At 60.7% G+C, this 21,773-nt stretch overlaps 1 protein-coding gene across 1 annotated transcript in view; it reads left to right on the top strand.

Moving 5' to 3' along the window:
• LOC140417930 (lipid transferase CIDEB-like) overlaps nucleotides 1-21,773 on the top strand; it is a 59,401-nt gene that overhangs the window by 4,660 nt on the left and 32,968 nt on the right. The window contains exon 2 of the mRNA XM_072501361.1: nucleotides 20,830-20,979. Coding sequence (XP_072357462.1) covers nucleotides 20,830-20,979 — 150 coding nt within the window. The remainder of the gene's footprint in view (nucleotides 1-20,829; nucleotides 20,980-21,773) is intronic.

Below are 21,773 nucleotides of genomic sequence, written 5' to 3' on the forward strand. Positions count from 1 at the left end.
CACACTCTCCCCACACAAGCACACTCTCCCCCCACACACGCACACTCTCTCCCCCCACACACGCACACTCTCTCCCCCCACACACGCACACTCTCTCCCCCACACCACGCACACTCTCTCCCCCCACACACGCACACTCTCTCCCCCTATACACGCACACTCTTCCCCCCATTCACACACACACTCTCTCCCCCCATACACGCACACCCTCTCCCCATACACGCACACTCTCTCCCCCTATACACACACACTCTCTCCCCCCACACACGCACACTCTCCCCCCCACACACACGCACACTCTCTCCCCCTATACACACACACTCTCTCCCCCCCACACACGCACACTCAATCCCCCACACACGCACACTCTCTCCCCCCCACACGCACACTCTCTCCCCCATACACGCACACTCTCTCCCCCCATACACGCACACTCTCCCCCCACACACACGCACACTCTCCCCCCACACACGCACACTCTCTCCCCCCATACACGCACACTCTCTCCCCCCCATACACGCACACTCTCCCCCCACACACACGCACTCTCTCCCCCCACACACGCACTCTCTCCCCCCCACACGCGCACACTCTCTCCCTCCACACACACACACACACTCTCTTCCCCCACTCCACACGCTCTCCCCTCCACACACACGCTCTCTCTCCCCACACACGCTCTCTCCCCCCACACACGCTCTCTCCCCCCACACACGCTCTCTCCCCCCACACACGCTCTCTCCCCCCCACACACGCTCTCTCCCCCCACACACGCACACTCTCTCCCCCCCACACACGCACACTCTCTCCCCCCCACACACGCACACTCTCTCCCCCCACACACGCACACTCTCTCCCCCCACACACACGCACACTCTCTCCCCCCACACACGCACACTCTCCCCCCCCACACACACACTCTCTCCCCCCACACATACACACTCTCTCCCCTCCACCCACACACACTCTCTCACCCACACACACACTCTCCCCCACACACACTCTCTCCCCCCACACACACTCTCTCCCCCACCACACACACTCCTCCCCCACACACACTCTCTCCCAACACACACACTCTCACCCCCCACACAAACTCTCTCCCCCCACACACACTCTCTCCCCCACACACACTCTCTCCACCCCACAAACACTCTCACCCCCCCCCACACACACTCTCTCACCCCCCCACACACACTCTATCCGCTCCACACACACATTCTCACCCCCCCCCACACACACACTCGCTCCCCTCCACACACACACTCTCTCCCCCACACACACACACTCTCCCCCCCCACACACACACTCTCTCCCCCAGACACACACACTCTCTCCCCACACACACACACTCTCACCCCACACACACACACTCTCTCCCCCACACACACACACTCTCTCCCCCCACACACACACTCTCTCCCCCCACACACACTCTCTCTCCCCCACACACACTCTCTCTCCCCCACACACACTCTCTCTCCCCCACACACACTCTCTCTCCCCCACACACACTCTCTCTCCCCCACACACACTCACTCTCCCCCACACACACACACTCTCCCCCTCAACACACACACTCTCCCCTCCACCCACACTCTTTCCCTCAACACTCACACTCTCCCCTCAACACTCACACTCTCCCCCTCCACCCCACGCTCTCTCCCCCACACACACTCTTTCTCCCCTCCACACACACACTCTCCCCTCCACCCACACTCTCTCCCCCCCACACACGCACGCTCTCTCCCCCCACACACGCACGCTCTCTCCCCCCACACACGCACGCTCTCCCCCACACACACTCTCACCCCCACACACACTCTCACCCCCACACACACTCTCACCCCCCACACACACTCTCACCCCCCCACACACACACTCTCCCCCCCCCCACACACACTCTCCCCCCCCACACACACTCACTCCCCCCCACACACACTCACCCCCCACACACACACACACACCCCCCCCACACACACACACTCTCTCCCCCACACACACACACACTCTCTCGCCCACACACACACACACCCCCCCCACACACACACACCCCCCCCCCCACACACACACTCCCCCCCACACACACACTCAACCCCCCACACACACACTCACACCCCCACACACACACACTCTCCCCCACACACACACTCTCTCCCCCACACCACACACACCCCCACACACACACACTCCCCCCACACACACACTCCTCCCCCACACACACACACTCTCCCCCACACACACACTCACTCCCCCACACACACACTCTCCCCCCACACACACTCACACCCCCCCACACACACACACTCTCTCCCCCACACACACACACACTCTCTCCACACACACACACACTCACCTCCCACACACACACTCACTCCCCCCACACACACACTCTCCCCCACACACACACTCTCCCCCCACACACAATCACTCCCCCCACAAACACTCTCTCCCCCCCACAAACACTCTCTCCCCCACAACACACTCCCCCCCCCACACACACCCTCCCCCCCACACACACTCCCCCCCCCACACACACTACTCCCACCCACACACACTCTCCCCCCCACACACACACTCTCCCCCCCACACACACACACTCTCGCCCCCACACACACTCTCTCCCCCACACACACTCTCTCCCCCACACACACTCTCTCCCCCACACACACAAACTCTCTGCCCCCACACACACACACTCTCCCCTCCACACACACACACTCTCCCCCACACACACACACACTCTCCCCCACACACACACACTCTCTCCCCCACACACACACACTCTCTCCCCCACATACACACACACTCTCCCCCACACACACACACTCTCTCCCCCACACACACACACTCTCTCCCCCACACACACACACTCTCTCCCCCACACACACACACTCTCTCCCCCCAAACACACACACACTCTCTCCCCCCCCCACTCACACACTCCCCCCCACACACACACACTCTCCCCCCACAGACACACACTCCCTCCCCCCACACACACACACACTCTCTCCCCACACACACACACACACACTCTCTCCCCACACACACACACACACACTCTCCCCCCACAGACACACACTCCCCTCCCCCCACACACACACACACTCTCTACCCCCACACACACACACTCTCTCCCCCCCCACACACACACTCTCTCCCCCCACACATACACACTCTCACCCCCCACACACGCACACTCTCTCCCCCCCACACACACTCTCTCCCCCCCCCCCACACACACACTCGCTCCCCTCCACACACACACTCTCTCCCCCACACACACACACTATCCCCCCACACAGACACTGGCTCCCCTCCACACACACACTCTCTTCCCCACACACACACACTCTCTTCCCCACACACACACTCTCTCCCCTCCACCCACACACACTCTCTCCCCCACACACACACTCTCTCCCCCACACACACACTCTCTCCCCCCCCACACACACACACTCTCTCCTCTCCACCCACACACACTCTCTCCCCCACACACACACACTCTCCCCCCACACACACACTCTCTCCCCCACACACACACTCTCTCCCCCACACACACACTCTCTCCCCCACACACACACTCTCTCCCCCACACACACACACTCTCTCCCCCACACACACACTCTCTCCCCCCAGACAGACACTCTCTCCCCCAGACACACACTCTCTCCCCCACACACACACACGCACTCCCCCCCACACACACACACGCTCTCTCACCCCACACACACACACTTACCCCCCACACACACACACACTCTCCCCCGCACACATACACACTCTCCCCCCCCACACACACACTCTCTCCCCCCCACACACACACTCTCTCCCCCCACACACAAACTCTCTCCCCCCCCCCACACACACTCTCTCCCCACACACACGCACACTCTCTCCCACACACACGCACACTCTCTCCCCCTCACACGCACACGCTCACCCCCCACACACACACATTCTCTCCCCCACACACACCCTCTCCCCCACACACACCCTCTCCCCCACACACACCCCTCTCCCCCACGCACACTCTCTCACCCCACACACACACTCTCCCCCCACACACACTCTCTGTCCCCCACACACACACTCTCTCTCCCCCACACACACACTCTCTCTCCCCCACACACACACACTCTCCCCTCAACACACACACTCTCCCCTCCACCCACACTCTCTCCCCTCAACACTCATACTCTCCCCTCCACCCACACTCTCTCCCCCCACACACGCACGCTCTCTCCCCCACACACACTCTTTCTCCCCTCCACACACACACTCTCTCCCCTCAACACACACTCTCTCCCCTCAACACTCATACTCTCCCCTCCACCCACACTCTCTCCCCCCACACACGCACGCTCTCTCCCCCCCACACACGCACGCTCTCTCCCCCCACACACACTCTCACCCCCACACACACTCTCACCCCCACACACACACTCACCCCCACACACACTCTCACCCCCACACACACTCTCACCCCCACACACACTCTCACCCCCACACACACTCTCACTCCCACACACACTCGCTCCCACACACACTCGCTCCCCCACACACACACTCTCTCCCCCACAAACACACACTCTCTCCCCCCACACACACACTCTCTCCCCCCACACACACACTCTCTCCCCCCACACATACACTCTCTCCCCCCACACATACACTCTCTCCCCCCACACACTCTCTCCCCCCCACACACTCTCTCCCCCCCCACACACTCTCTCCCCCCCCACACACTCTCTCCCCCCCCACACACTCTCTCCCCCCCACACACACACTCTCTCCCCCTCCACCCACACACACTATCTCCCCCACACACACACTCTCTCCCCCCACACGCACACACGCACTCCCCCCACACACACACACACTCTCCCCACACGCACACACACACTCTCTCCTCTCCATCCACACACACTATCTCCCCCACACACACTCTCCCCCACACACACACTCTCTCCCCCACACACACACTCTCTGCCCCACACACACTCTCTCCCCCACACACACACTCTCTCCCCCACACACACACTCTCTCCCCCACACACACACTCTCTCCCCCACACACACACACACACTCTCTCCCACACACACACACTCTCTCCCCCACACACACTCGCTCCCCCACACACACTCGCTCCCCCACCCACACTCTCTCCCCTCAACACTCATACTCTCCCCTCCACCCACACTCTCTCCCCCCACACACGCACGCTCTCTCCCCCACACACACTCTTTCTCCCCTCCACACACACACTCTCTCCCCTCAACACACACTCTCCCCTCCACCCACACTCTCTCCCCCCACACACGCACGCTCTCTCCCCCCACACACGCACGCTCTCTCCCCCCACACACGCACGCTCTCCTCCCCCCACACACACTCTCACCCCCCACACACACTCTCACCCCCACACACACTCTCACCCCCACACACACTCTCACCCCCACACACACTCTCACCCCCACACACACTCTCACCCCCCCACACACACTCTCACCCCCACACACACTCTCACCCCCACACACACTCTCACCCCCACACACACTCTCACTCCCACACACACTCTCACTCCCACACACACTCTCACTCCCACACACACTCGCTCCCACACACACTCGCTCCCACACACACACACTCTCTCCCCCACACACACACACTCTCTCCCCCCACACACACACTCTCTCCCCCCACACACACACTCTCTCCCCCCACACATACACTCTCTCCCCCCACACACTCTCTCCCCCCCACACACTCTCTCCCCCCCCCACACACTCTCTCCCCCCCACACACTCTCTCCCCCCCACACACACACTCTCTCCCCTCCACCCACACACACTATCTCCCCCCCACACACACACACACACACACACTCTCTCTCCCTCCCCACACACACACACACACTCCCCACACAAGCACACTCTCTCCCCCCCCCCCCCACACACACACACACACACACACACACACACACGCTCTCTCCCGCCACACACGCCCACTCTTTCCCTCCACACACACACTCTCCCCACACACGCACACTCTCTCCCTCCACACACACACACTCTCCCCACACACGCACACTCTCTCCCTCCACACACACACACTCTCCCCATACACACACACTCTCTCTCTCCACACACACACACTCTCCCCACACACGCACACTCTCTCCCTCCCCACACACACACACACTCTCCCCACACACGCACACTCTCTCCCTCCCCACACACACACACACTCTCCCCACACAAGCACACTCTCCCCCCACACACGCACACTCTCTCCCCCCACACACGCACACTCTCTCCCCCCACACACGCACACTCCTCTCCCCCACACACGCACACTCTCTCCCCCCACACACGCACACTCTCTCCCCCTATACACGCACACTCTTCCCCCCACACACACACACACTCTCTCCCCCCATACACGCACACCCTCTCCCCATACACGCACACTCTCTCCCCCTATACACACACACTCTCTCCCCCCACACACGCACACTCTCCCCCCACACACACGCACACTCTCTCCCCCTATACACACACACTCTCTCCCCCCACACACGCACACTCAATCCCCCACACACGCACACTCTCTCCCCCCCACACGCACACTCTCTCCCCCATACACGCACACTCTCTCCCCCCATACACGCACACTCTCCCCCCCACACACACGCACACTCTCCCCCCACACACGCACACTCTCTCCCCCCATACACGCACACTCTCTCCCCCCATACACGCACACTCTCCCCCCACACACACGCACTCTCTCCCCCCACACACGCACTCTCTCCCCCCACACGCGCACACTCTCTCCCTCCACACACACACACATCTCTCTTCCCCCACTCACACGCTCTCCCCTCCACACACACGCTCTCTCTCCCCACACACGCTCTCTCCCCCCACACACGCTCTCTCCCCCCACACACGCTCTCTCCCCCCACACACGCTCTCTCCCCCCACACACGCTCTCTCCCCCCACACACGCACACTCTCTCCCCCCACACACGCACACTCTCTCCCCCCCACACACGCACACTCTCTCCCCACACACACGCACACTCTCTCCCCCCACACACACGCACACTCTCTCCCCCCACACACACGCACACTCTCTCCCCCCACACACGCACACTCTCCCCCCCCCCCACACACACACCTCTCCCCCCCACACATACACACCTCACCCCTCCACCCACACACACTCTCCACCCACACACACTCTCTCCCCCCACACACACACCTCACCCCCCACACACACTCTCACCCCCACACACACCTCTCCCCCCCACACACACCTCTCCCCCACACACACACTCTCCCCACACACACACTCTCTCCCCAACACACACTCTCTCCCCCACACAAACCTCTCTCCCCCACACACACTCTCTCCCCCACACACACTCTCTCCTCCCCACAAACACTCTCCCCCCCACACACACTCTCTCTCCCCCCACACACACTCTATCCCTCCACACACACATTCTCACCCCCCCCCACACACACACTCGCTCCCCTCCACCCACACACACTCTCCCCCACACACACACACTCTCTCCCCCCCCCACACACACACTCTCTCCCCCACACACACACACTCTCACCCCCACACACACACACTCTCTCCCCCCACACACACACACTCTCTCCCCCACACACACACACTCTCTCCCCCCACACACACTCTCTCTCCCCCACACACACTCTCTCTCCCCCACACACACTCTCTCTCCCCCACACACACTCTCTCTCCCCCACACACACTCTCTCTCCCCCACACACACTCTCTCTCCCCCACACACACTCTCTCTCCCCCACACACACTCTCCCCCACACACACTCACTCTCCCCCCACACACACACACTCTCCCCTCAACACACACACTCTCCCCTCCACCCACACTCTTTCCCCTCAACACTCACACTCTCCCCTCAACACTCACACTCTCCCCTCCACCCACGCTCTCTCCCCCACACACACTCTTTCTCCCCTCCACACACACACTCTCTCCCCTCAACACACACACTCTCCCCTCCACCCACACTCTCTCCCCCCACACACGCACGCTCTCTCCCCCCACACACGCACGCTCTCTCCCCCCACACACGCACGCTCTCTCCCCCACACACACTCTCACCCCCACACACACTCTCACCCCCACACACACTCTCACCCCCACACACACTCTCTCCCCCCCCACCACCCACACACACTCCCCCCCCCCACACACACCCTCTCTCCCCCCACACACACTCCTCTCCCCCCCCACACACCTCTCCCCCACACACACACACACACACACCCCCCCCACACACACACACTCCCCCCCACCCACCCACACACACTCCCACTCCCCCACACACACACACTCCCCCCCACACACACACACACACCCCCCACACACACCCCCCACCCCCACACACACACCTACCCCCACACACACACACTCTCCCCCACACACACACTCACTCCCCCACACACACACCTCCCCCCACACCCCCCACATCCCCACTCTCCCCCCACACACAACTCCTCCCCCACACACACACTCTCTCCCCCACACACACACTCTCTCCCCCACACACACACTCTCTCCCCCACACACACACTCTCTCCCCCACACACACACTCTCTCCCCCACACACACACTCTCTCCCCCCACACACACACTCTCTCCCCCCACACACACACACACTCTCTCCCACACACACACACACTCTCTCCCACACACACACTCACTCCCCCACACACACTCTCTCCCCCACACACACTCTCTCCCCCACACACAATCTCTCCCCCACAAACACTCTCTCCCCCACAAACACTCTCTCCCCCACAAACACTCTCCCCCCCACACACACTCTCCCCCCCACACACACTCTCCCCCCCACACACACTCTCCCACCCACACACACTCTCCCCCCCACACACACACACTCTCCCCCCCCACACACACACTCTCCCCCCCCACACACACACACTCTCGCCCCCACACACACTCTCTCCCCCACACACACTCTCTCCCCCACACACACTCTCTCCCCCACACACACAAACTCTCTGCCCCCACACACACACACTCTCCCCTCCACACACACACACTCTCCCCCACACACACACACACTCTCCCCCACACACACACACTCTCTCCCCCACACACACACACTCTCTCCCCCACATACACACACACTCTCCCCCACACACACACACTCTCTCCCCCACACACACACACTCTCTCCCCCACACACACACACTCTCTCCCCCACACACACACACTCTCTCCCCCAAACACACACACACTCTCTCCCCCCCCCCACTCACACACTCCCCCCCCCACACACACACTCTCCCCCCACAGACACACACTCCCTCCCCCCACACACACACACACTCTCTCCCCACACACACACACACACACTCTCTCCCCACACACACACACACACACTCTCCCCCCACAGACACACACTCCCTCCCCCCACACACACACACACTCTCTACCCCCACACACACACACTCTCTCCCCCCCCACACACACACTCTCTCCCCCCACACATACACACTCTCACCCCCCACACACGCACACTCTCTCCCCCCCACACACACTCTCTCCCCCCCCCCACACACACACTCGCTCCCCTCCACACACACACTCTCTCCCCCACACACACACACTATCCCCCCACACACACACTGGCTCCCCTCCACACACACACTCTCTTCCCCACACACACACACTCTCTTCCCCACACACACACATTCTCCCCCCACACACACACATTCTTCCCCCACACACAAAAACTCTCCCCCACACACACACACTCTCCCCCACACACACACACCCCCTCCCCCCACACACACCCCCACACACACACCCCCCACACACACACTCTCTCCCCCCCACACACACCACTCTCACCCCCCACACACACTCCCCCCACACACACACACTCTCCCCCCACACACACACACTCTCCCCCCACACACACACACTCTCCCCCACACACACACACTCTCCCCCCACACACACACACTCTCCCCCCACACACACACACTCTCCCCCCACACACAAACACACTCTCTCCCCCCACACACACACACACTCTCTCCCCCCACACACACACACACTCTCTACCCCCACACACACACACTCTCTCCCCCCCCACACACACACTCTCTCCCCCCACACATACTCACTCTCTCCCCCCCACACACACTCTCTGCCCTCCACCCCCACACACTCTCTCCCCTCCACCCACACACACTCTCTCCCCTCCACCCACACACACTCTCTCCCCCCACACACACACACACGCACTCCCCACACACACACTCTCTCCCCCACACACACACTCTCTCCCCCCCCACACACACACACTCTCTCCTCTCCACCCACACACACTCTCTCCCCCACACACACACACTCTCCCCCACACACACACTCTCTCCCCCACACACACACTCTCTCCCCCACACACACACTCTCTCCCCCACACACACACTCTCTCCCCCACACACACACTCTCTCCCCCACACACACACTCTCTCCCCCAGACACACACTCTCTCCCCCAGACACACACTCTCTCCCCCACACACACACACGCACTCCCCCCACACACACACACGCTCTCTCACCCCACACACACACACTTACCCCCCACACACACACACACTCTCCCCCGCACACATACACACTCTCCCCCCCACACACACACTCTCTCCCCCCCACACACACACTCTCTCCCCCCACACACAAACTCTCTCCCCCCCCCCACACACACTCTCTCCCCACACACACGTACACTCTCTCCCCCTCACACGCACACGCTCACCCCCCACACACACACATTCTCTCCCCCACACACACCCTCTCCCCCACACACACCCTCTCCCCCACACACACTCTCTCACCCACTCACACTCTCTCCCCCCACACACACACTCTCCCCCCACACACACTCTCTGTCCCCCACACACACACTCTCTCTCCCCCACACACACACTCTCTCTCCCCCACACACACACACTCTCCCCTCAACACACACACTCTCCCCTCCACCCACACTCTCTCCCCTCAACACTCATACTCTCCCCTCCACCCACACTCTCTCCCCCCACACACGCACGCTCTCTCCCCCACACACACTCTTTCTCCCCTCCACACACACACTCTCTCCCCTCAACACACACACTCTCTCCCCTCAACACTCATACTCTCCCCTCCACCCACACTCTCTCCCCCCACACACGCACGCTCTCTCCCCCCACACACGCACGCTCTCTCCCCCCACACACACTCTCACCCCCACACACACTCTCACCCCCACACACACACTCACCCCCACACACACACTCTCTCCCCCACACACACACTCTCCCCCACACACACACTCTCTCCCACACACACACTCTCTCCCCCACACACACACTCTCTGCCCCACACACACTCTCTCCCCCACACACACACTCTCTCCCACACACGCACGCTCTCTCCCCCACACACACTCTTTCTCCCCTCCACACACACACTCTCTCCCCTCAACACACACTCTCCCCTCCACCCACACTCTCTCCCCCCACACACGCACGCTCTCTCCCCCCACACACGCACGCTCTCTCCCCCCACACACACTCTCACCCCCACACACACTCTCACCCCCACACACACTCTCACCCCCACACACACTCTCACCCCCACACACACTCTCACCCCCACACACACTCTCACCCCCACACACACTCTCACCCCCACACACACTCTCACCCCCACACACACTCTCACTCCCACACACACTCTCACTCCCACACACACTCGCTCCCACACACACACACTCTCTCCCCCACACACACACACTCTCTCCCCCCACACACACACTCTCTCCCCCCACACACACACTCTCTCCCACCACACATACACTCTCTCCCCCCACACACTCTCTCCCCCCCACACACTCTCTCCCCCCCACACACTCTCTCCCCCCCCCACACACTCTCTCCCCCCCACACACTCTCTCCCCCCCACACACACACTCTCTCCCCTCCACCCACACACACTATCTCCCCCACACACACACTCTCTCCCCCCACACACACACACACGCACTCCCCACACATTCACACACACTCTCTCCCCCCACACGCACACACGCACTCCCCCCCCCACACACACACACTCTCCCCACACGCACACACACACTCTCTCCTCTCCATCCACACACACTATCTCCCCCACACACACTCTCCCCCACACACACACTCTCTCCCCCACACACACACTCTCTGCCCCACACACACTCTCTCCCCCACACACACACTCTCTCCCCCACACACACACTCTCTCCCCCACACACACACTCTCTCCCCCACACACACACATCTCTCCCCCCACACACACACACTCTCTCCCACACACACACACTCTCTCCCCCACACACACTCGCTCCCCCACACACACTCTCTCCCCCACACACACTCTCTCCCCCACAAACACTCTCTCCCCCACAAACACTCTCTCCCCCACAAACACTCTCTCCCCCACAAACACTCTCCCCCCACACACACTCTCCCCCCCCACACACACACACTCTCCCCCCCACACACACACACTCTCCCCCCCACACACACACACTCTCCCCCCCACACACACACACTCTCCCCCCCACACACACACACTCTCCCCCCCACACACTCACACTCTCCCCCCCACACACTCACACTCTCCCCCCCACACACACTCTCTCCCCCCCACACACACTCTCTCCCCCACACACACTCTCCCCCCCACACACACTCTCCCCCCCACACACACTCTCCCCCCCACACACACTCTCCCCCCACACACACTCACACTCTCCCCCCACACACACTCTCTCCCCCCCACACACACTCTCTCCCCCCCACACACACATTCTCTCCCCTCCACCCCCACACACTCTCGCCCCCACACACACTCTCGCCCCCACAAACACTCTCTCCCCCACACACACTCTCCCCCCCACACACACACACTCTGCCCCCCACACACACACTCTCCCCCCACACACACACTCTCTCCCCCCCACACACACTCTCTCCCCCACACACACACACTCTCTCCCCTCCACCCCCACACACTCTTTCCCCCACAAACACACTCTCCCCCACACACACTCTCCCCCCCACACACACACACTCTGCCCCCCCCACACACACTCTCGCCCCCACAAACACTCTCCCCCACACACACACTCTCCCCCCCACACACACACACTCTGCCCCCCACACACACACTCTCCCCCCACACACACACTCTCTCCCCCCCACACACACTCTCTCCCCCACACACACACACTCTCTCCCCTCCACCCCCACACACTCTTTCCCCCACAAACACACTCTCCCCCACACACACTCTCTCCCCCACACACACACACACTCTCCCCCCACACACTCACACTCTCCCCCCACACACACACACACACACTCTCTCCCCCACACACACACACTCTCACCCCCCCCATACACACACTCTCTCCCCTCCACCCCCACACACTCTCTCCCCCACACACACTCTCTCCCCCACACACACTCTCTCCCCCACACACACTCTCTCCCCCACACACACTCTCTCCCCCACACACACTCTCTCCCCCACACACACACTCCCCCCCACACACACACTCTCCCCCACACACACACTCTCCCCCCCACACACACACACTCTCTCCACCCACACACACACACTCGCTCCCCCCACACACACACACTCTCTCCACCAACACATACACACTCTCTCCACCCACACACACACACACTCTCTCCCCCACACACACATACTCTCTCCCCCACACACACATCCTCTCTCCCCCACACACACACTGTCTCCCCCACACACACACTGTCTCCCCCACACACACACTCTCTCCCCTACACACAAACTCTCTCCCCCACACACACACGCTCTCTCCCCCCGCACACACTCACCCCCCCCGCACACACTCACCCCCCCGCACACACTCACCCCCCCCGCACACACTCACCCCCCCGCACACACTCACCCCCCCGCACACACTCACCCCCCCGCACACACTCACCCCCCGGCACACACTCACCCCCCCGCACACACTCACCCCCCCCGCACACACTCACCCCCCCGCACACACTCACCCCCCCCGCACACACTCTCTCCGCTCCACACACACATTCTCACCCCCCCCACACACACACTCTCTCCCCCACACACACACACTCTCTCCCCCACACACACACACTCTCTCCCCCACACACACACTCTCCCCCACACACACACTCTCCCCCACACACACACTCTCTCCCCCACACACACACACACGCTCTCTCCCCCCCGCACACACTCACCCCCCGCACACACTCACCCCCCCGCACACACTCTCTCCGCTCCACACACAAATTCTCACCCCACCCACACACACGCTCTCTCCCCCACACGCACACGCTCTCTCCCCCACACACACGCTCTCTCCCCCCCGCACACACTCACCCCCCCGCACATATTCTCACCCCCCCCACACGCACACACTCTCTCCCCCACACACACTCGCTCCCCCACACACACTCGCTCCCCCACACACACTCTCTCCCCCACAAACACTCTCTCCCCCACAAACACTCTCTCCCCCACAAACACTCTCCCCCCACACACACTCTCCCCCCCACACACACTCTCCCCCCCACACACACACACTCTCCCCCCCACACACACACACTCTCCCCCCCACACACACACTCTCCCCCCACACACACACACTCTCCCCCCCACACACTCACACTCTCCCCCCCACACACACTCTCTCCCCCCCACACACACTCTCTCCCCCACACACACTCTCCCCCCCACACACACTCTCCCCCCCACACACACTCTCCCCCCACACACACTCTCCCCCCCACACACACTCTCCCCCCCACACACACTCTCCCCCCCACACACACACACTCTCCCCCCCACACACACACTCTCCCCCCACACACACTCACACTCTCCCCCCACACACACTCTCTCCCCCCCACACACACTCTCTCCCCCCCACACACACATTCTCTCCCCTCCACCCCCACACACTCTCGCCCCCACACACACTCTCGCCCCCACAAACACTCTCTCCCCCACACACACTCTCCCCCCCACACACACACACTCTGCCCCCCACACACACACTCTCCCCCCACACACATACTCTCTCCCCCCCACACACACTCTCTCCCCCACACACACACACTCTCTCCCCTCCACCCCCACACACTCTTTCCCCCACAAACACACTCTCCCCCACACACACTCTCCCCCCCACACACACACACTCTGCCCCCCCCACACACACTCTCGCCCCCACAAACACTCTCCCCCACACACACACTCTCCCCCCCACACACACACACTCTGCCCCCCACACACACACACTCTGCCCCCCACACACACACTCTCCCCCCACACACACACTCTCTCCCCCCCACACACACTCTCTCCCCCACACACACACACTCTCTCCCCTCCACCCCCACACACTCTTTCCCCCACAAACACACTCTCCCCCACACACACTCTCTCCCCCACACACACACACACTCTCCCCCACTCTCTCCCCTCCACCCCCACACACTCTCTCCCCCACACACACTCTCTCCCCCACACACACTCTCTCCCCCACACACACTCTCTCCCCCACACACACTCTCTCCCCCACACACACTCTCTCCCCCACACACACTCTCTCCCCCACACACACACTCCCCCCCACACACACACTCTCCCCCACACACACACTCTCCCCCCCACACACACACACTCTCTCCACCCACACACACACACTCGCTCCCCCCACACACACACACTCTCTCCACCAACACATACACACTCTCTCCACCCACACACACACACACTCTCTCCCCCACACACACATACTCTCTCCCCCACACACACATCCTCTCTCCCCCACACACACACTGTCTCCCCCACACACACACTGTCTCCCCCACACACACACTCTCTCCCCTACACACACATCCTCTCTCCCCCACACACACACTGTCTCCCCCACACACACACTGTCTCCCCCACACACACACTCTCTCCCCTACACACACACTCTCTCCCCCACACACACACGCTCTCTCCCCCCGCACACACTCACCCCCCCGCACACACTCACCCCCCCGCACACACTCACCCCCCCCGCACACACTCACCCCCCCGCACACACTCACCCCCCGTACACACTCACCCCCCCGCACACACTCACCCCCCCGCACACACTCACCCCCCCGCACACACTCACCCCCCCCCGCACACACTCACCCCCCCCGCACACACTCACCCCCCCCGCACACACTCTCTCCGCTCCACACACACATTCTCACCCCCCCCACACACACACTCTCTCCCCCACACACACACACTCTCTCCCCCACACACACACACTCTCTCCCCCACACACACACTCTCCCCCACACACACACTCTCCCCCACACACACACTCTCTCCCCCACACACACACACACGCTCTCTCCCCCCCGCACACACTCACCCCCCGCACACACTCACCCCCCCGCACACACTCTCTCCGCTCCACACACAAATTCTCACCCCACCCACACACACGCTCTCTCCCCCACACGCACACGCTCTCTCCCCCACACACACGCTCTCTCCCCCCCGCACACACTCACCCCCCCGCACATATTCTCACCCCCCCCCCACACGCACACACTCTCTCCCCCACACGCACACACTCTCTCCGCTCCACACGCACACATTCTCACCTCCCCCACGCACACATTCTCACCCCCTCCACGCACACATTCTCACCCCCCCCACACACACACTCTCTCCCCCACACACACACTCTCTCCCCCACACACACACACTCTCTCCCCCACACACACACTCTCTCCCCCACACACACACTCTCTCCCCCACACACACACTCTCTCCCCCACACACACACTCTCTCCCCCACACACACACTCTCTCCCCCACACACACACTCTCTCCCCCACACACACACTCTCTCCCCCACACACACACTCTCTCCCCCACACACACACTCTCTCCCCCACACACACACTCTCTCCCCCACACACACACTCTCTCCCCCACACACACACTCTCTCCCCCACACACACACTCTCTCCCCCACACACACACTCTCTCCCCCACACACACACTCTCTCCCCCACACACACACTCTCTCCCCCTCACACACACTCTCTCCCCCACACACACACTCTCTCCCCCACACACACACTCTCTCCCCCACACACACACTCTCTCCCCCACACACACACACTCTCTCCCCCACACACACACTCTCTCCCCCACACACACACTCTCTCCCCCACACACACACTCTCTCCCCCACACACACACTCTCTCCCCCACACACACACTCTCTCCCCCACGCACACACTCTCTCCCCCACGCACACACTCTCTCCCCCACGCACACACTCTCTCCCCCACGCACACACTCTCTCCCCCACACACACACCCTCTCCCCCACACACACACCCTCTCCCCCACACACACACCCTCTCCCCCACACACACACTCTCTCCCCCACACACACACTCTCTCCCCCACACACACACTCTCTCCCCCACACACACACTCTCTCCCCCACACACACACTCTCTCCCCCACACACACACTCTCTCCCCCACACACACTCTCTCCCCCACACACACTCTCTCCCCCACACACACTCTCTCCCCCACACACACTCTCTCCCCCACACACACTCTCTCCCCCACACACACTCTCTCCCCCACACACACTCTCCCCCCCACACACTCTCTCCCCCCCACACACTCTCTCCCCCACACACACTCTCTCCCCCACACACACTCTCTCCCCCACACTCACTCTCTCCCTCACACACACTCTCTCCCCCACACACACTCTCTCCCCCGCCCCCACACACACACACTCGCTCCCCCACACACACACTCGCTCCCCCACACACACACACTCGCTCCCCCACACACACACACTTGCTCCCCCACACACACACACTCGCTCCCCCACACACACACACTCGCTCCCCCACACACACACACTCGCTCCCCCACACACACTCTTCCCCTGCCCCCACACACACTCTTCCCCTGCCCCCACACACACTCTCTCCCCCAGACACACTCCCCCCCCACACACACACTCCCCCACCACACACAAACTCTCTCCCCCCACACGCACACTCTCTCCCCCACACGCACTCACTCCCCCCACACGCACTCACTCCCCCCACACGCACTCACTCCCCCCACACGCACTCACTCCCCCCACACGCACTCACTCCCCCCACACGCACTCACTCCCCCCACACGCACTCACTCCCCCCACACGCACTCACTCCCCCCACACGCACTCACTCCCCCCACACGCACTCACTCCCCCCACACGCACTCTTCCCCACACACGCACTCTTCCCCACACACGCACTCTTCCCCACACACACTCTCACCCCCCCACACACACACACTCTCTCCCCCACACACACACACACACTCTCTCCCCCACACACACACACACACTCGCTCCCCCCCACACACACTCTCTTCCCCCCACACACACACTCTCTGCCTCCCACACACGCACGCACCCCCGCCACACGCACGTGCATAGTTCATCGAATTTACAGTGCAGAAGGAGGCCATTCGGCCCATCGAGTCTGCACCGGCTCTTGAAAAGAGCACCCTACCCAAGGTCAACACCTCCACCCTATCCCCATAACCCAGTAACCCCACCCAACACTAAAGGCAGACTCCACACGGGCACACTCTCATCCCCCCAGTTGCACACAAACACATACACTCGCCCCACAGACACACACAGTGTTCTACACAGGGGTAGGTCCTCACTCTGTCTCTCCACTCTCCCTGCCCTCCTTCGCTTTCCTCTTTAGTCAGGATCCACCCACTTACGATAATACTGCACACACACCACACATGCTTTAACAGTGAGGTACAAGGGTGTGCCTGGAAAATGGCCATTCAACAAAATCTACACGTGCACAAAAGATTGGGGTGAGGGGGCGGGGGGGAGTGGAGACTAGGTGTCGAGGTAACTAATCTGGACTAGTAATCAAGAGGCCACAGGTTAATGCCCTGGGCAGAGGTGGAATTAAACTCAATTAATAAAATCTGGAATACATGGCACTAATCCCAGTAATGATGACCGTGACAACTATCATCAACTGTTGGTAAAAATAAAACCCATCTGGTTCACTAATGTCCCCCATTTAGGGGAAGGGAAATCTGCCGTCCTCACCCGGTCTGGCCTACATGTGACTCCAGACCCCACGCCCCTCCACACACATCAATCTGTGCTTGACTCTTAACTTGCGCCTCTCTGAAATGGCTGAGCAAGCCAACTCAGTTGGAGGGGTAATTAGGGACGGGCAATAAATGCTGGGAGCCACACGCACATCCAGAGTAAGATTGGGTTGAAAAATAGCCTGCATTTTCAAACGCAGCGAGGCTGAATGACCCCCGCAACTCACTCAGTTGCCACCCAGGTTGAGAGGGTTGTTAAGAAGGCGTACGGTGTGTTAGCTTTTATTGGGAGAGGGATTGAGTTTCGGAGCCATGAGGTCATGTTGCAGCTGTACAAAACTCTGGTGCGGCCGCATTTGGAGTATTGCGTGCAATTCTGGTCGCCGCATTATAGGAAGGATGAGGAAGCATTGGAAAGGGTGCAGAGGAGATTTACCAGAATGTTGCCTGGTATGGAGGGAAGATCTTATGAGGAAAGGCTGAGGGACTTGAGGCTGTTTTCGTTAGAGAGAAGAAGGTTAAGAGGTGACTTAATTGAGGCATACAAGATGATCAGAGGATTGGATAGGATGGACAGTGAGAGCCTTTTTCCTCGGATGGTGATGTCTAGCACGAGGGGACATAGCTTTAAATTGAGGGGAGATAGATATAGGACAGATGTCAGAGGTAGGTTCTTTACTCAGAGAGTAGTAAGGGCGTGGAATGCCCTGCCTGCAACAGTAGTGGACTCGCCAACACTAAGGGCATCAAATGGTCATTGGATAGACATATGGACGATAAGGGAATAGTGTAGATGGGCTTTAGAGTGGTTTCACAGGTCGGCGCAACATCGAGGGCCGAAGGGCCTGTACTGCGCTGTGATGTTCTATGTTCCCTCCGGGAGTAAGTGACAGCGGAAGGGATTGATAGAATTTTTAAATTGTATTATTTCGGGAGTTGTGGACATCGGTGGCGGGGCCCTTGCATTTATTGCGACCCCCCCCCCCCCCCGCCCAACAGCCACGCATCCCTAACTGCCCTTTGGCGGAGTGGGCTAGCTTGGCCATTTTGGAGTGGGGGGGCAGTTAAGAGTCAGCCACATTGCTGTGCGGGGGGGGGGTTCTGGAATCATTGTAGGCCAGACCGGAGAAGGACGGCAGATTTCCCTATCCCCAGAGGGGGATGGATATTAGTGAATCAGTTGGGTTTTTTTCCGACAATCGGCAAAGGTTCCAGGGTCAGCGTTATAGGCTTTAAATTCCAGATATTTTTTTATTGACCGCGAATTCTACCATCCGCCTGGGAGGGATTTGAACCCAAGGTCCCCCAGCTGGGTCTCTGGATCACGGGTCCAATGAAAATACCACTGTGCCACCGCCTCTCACGGCGACGGCAATAGAACGGGCGATAGAACGGGCCAAAAAGAGAGCTGGCGGGGTTTTCGATGGGCTGAACGGCCCGCTTTTCCTGGCTGCGCGTGAGCGCTCTGATCGCTGTGCTTCTCTTCGACCCACCCCTTTTGCAGGCGCTCGATGCTCTCCTCATCACCGGGGCGATCAGCCTAGTGCTGGAGGAGGATGGGACAGTGGTGGACAACGAGGAGTTCTTCGAGCACCTGGACGACGATACCGCCCTCATGGCGCTGCAGAAAGACCAGCGGTGGCACTCGCCCAAGGTCCGTGAGTCAGGGAACGGGCCCCGTGGTGAGGGGAGGTGGGGGTGATGAGACGTCGCAGCAGAAGTAGGCCACTCGGCCCGTCGAGCCTGCTCCGCCCATTCGATGAGACCGTGACTGGGCCGATGTGATAATCCTCAACTCCGCTTTCCCGCCTTAGCCCCATAAACCCTCGATTCCCTCAACGATTAAAAATCTGTCTGTCTCGGCCTTGAACATACTTAACGGCCCAGCCTCTACAGCTCCCTGCGGGAAAGAATCCCACACATTCACCCCCCTCCGAGAGATAAATTCCTCCTCATCTCTGTCTGAAACGGGGCGACACCCTTACTCTGAGATTCTGTCCTCTGGTCCCGGACTCTCCCACAAGAGGAAACATCCTCTCAACATCGACCCTGTCGAGCCCCCGAGAATCCTCTCTGTCTCAATAAGGTCGCCTCTCATTCTTCTAAACTCCACTGAGGACAGGCCCAACCTACTCAACCTCTCCTCGTAAGAAAATCCCTCCCTACCCGGGATCAACCGAGTGAACCTTCTCGGGACTGCCTCCAATGCCGGGATATCGTCCCTTAGATAAGGAGACCAAAACTGTTCACCGTATTCCAGGTGTGGTCTAACTCGTGCCTTGTATAGTTTTAGCAGAAATTCCTTATTTTTATATTCCAATCCCTTTGAAATAAAGGCCAACATTCCATTTTCATTCCCCATTACCCGTTGAACCTGCACGCGAGCCTTTTGTGATTTATGCACCAGGACCCCCAAATCCCCTCTGTGCTGCATCTTTCTGCCGTCTG

The sequence above is a fragment of the Scyliorhinus torazame genome, chromosome 5, assembly GCF_047496885.1.
Source record: "Scyliorhinus torazame isolate Kashiwa2021f chromosome 5, sScyTor2.1, whole genome shotgun sequence".
NCBI classification, from domain to species: domain Eukaryota; kingdom Metazoa; phylum Chordata; class Chondrichthyes; order Carcharhiniformes; family Scyliorhinidae; genus Scyliorhinus; species Scyliorhinus torazame.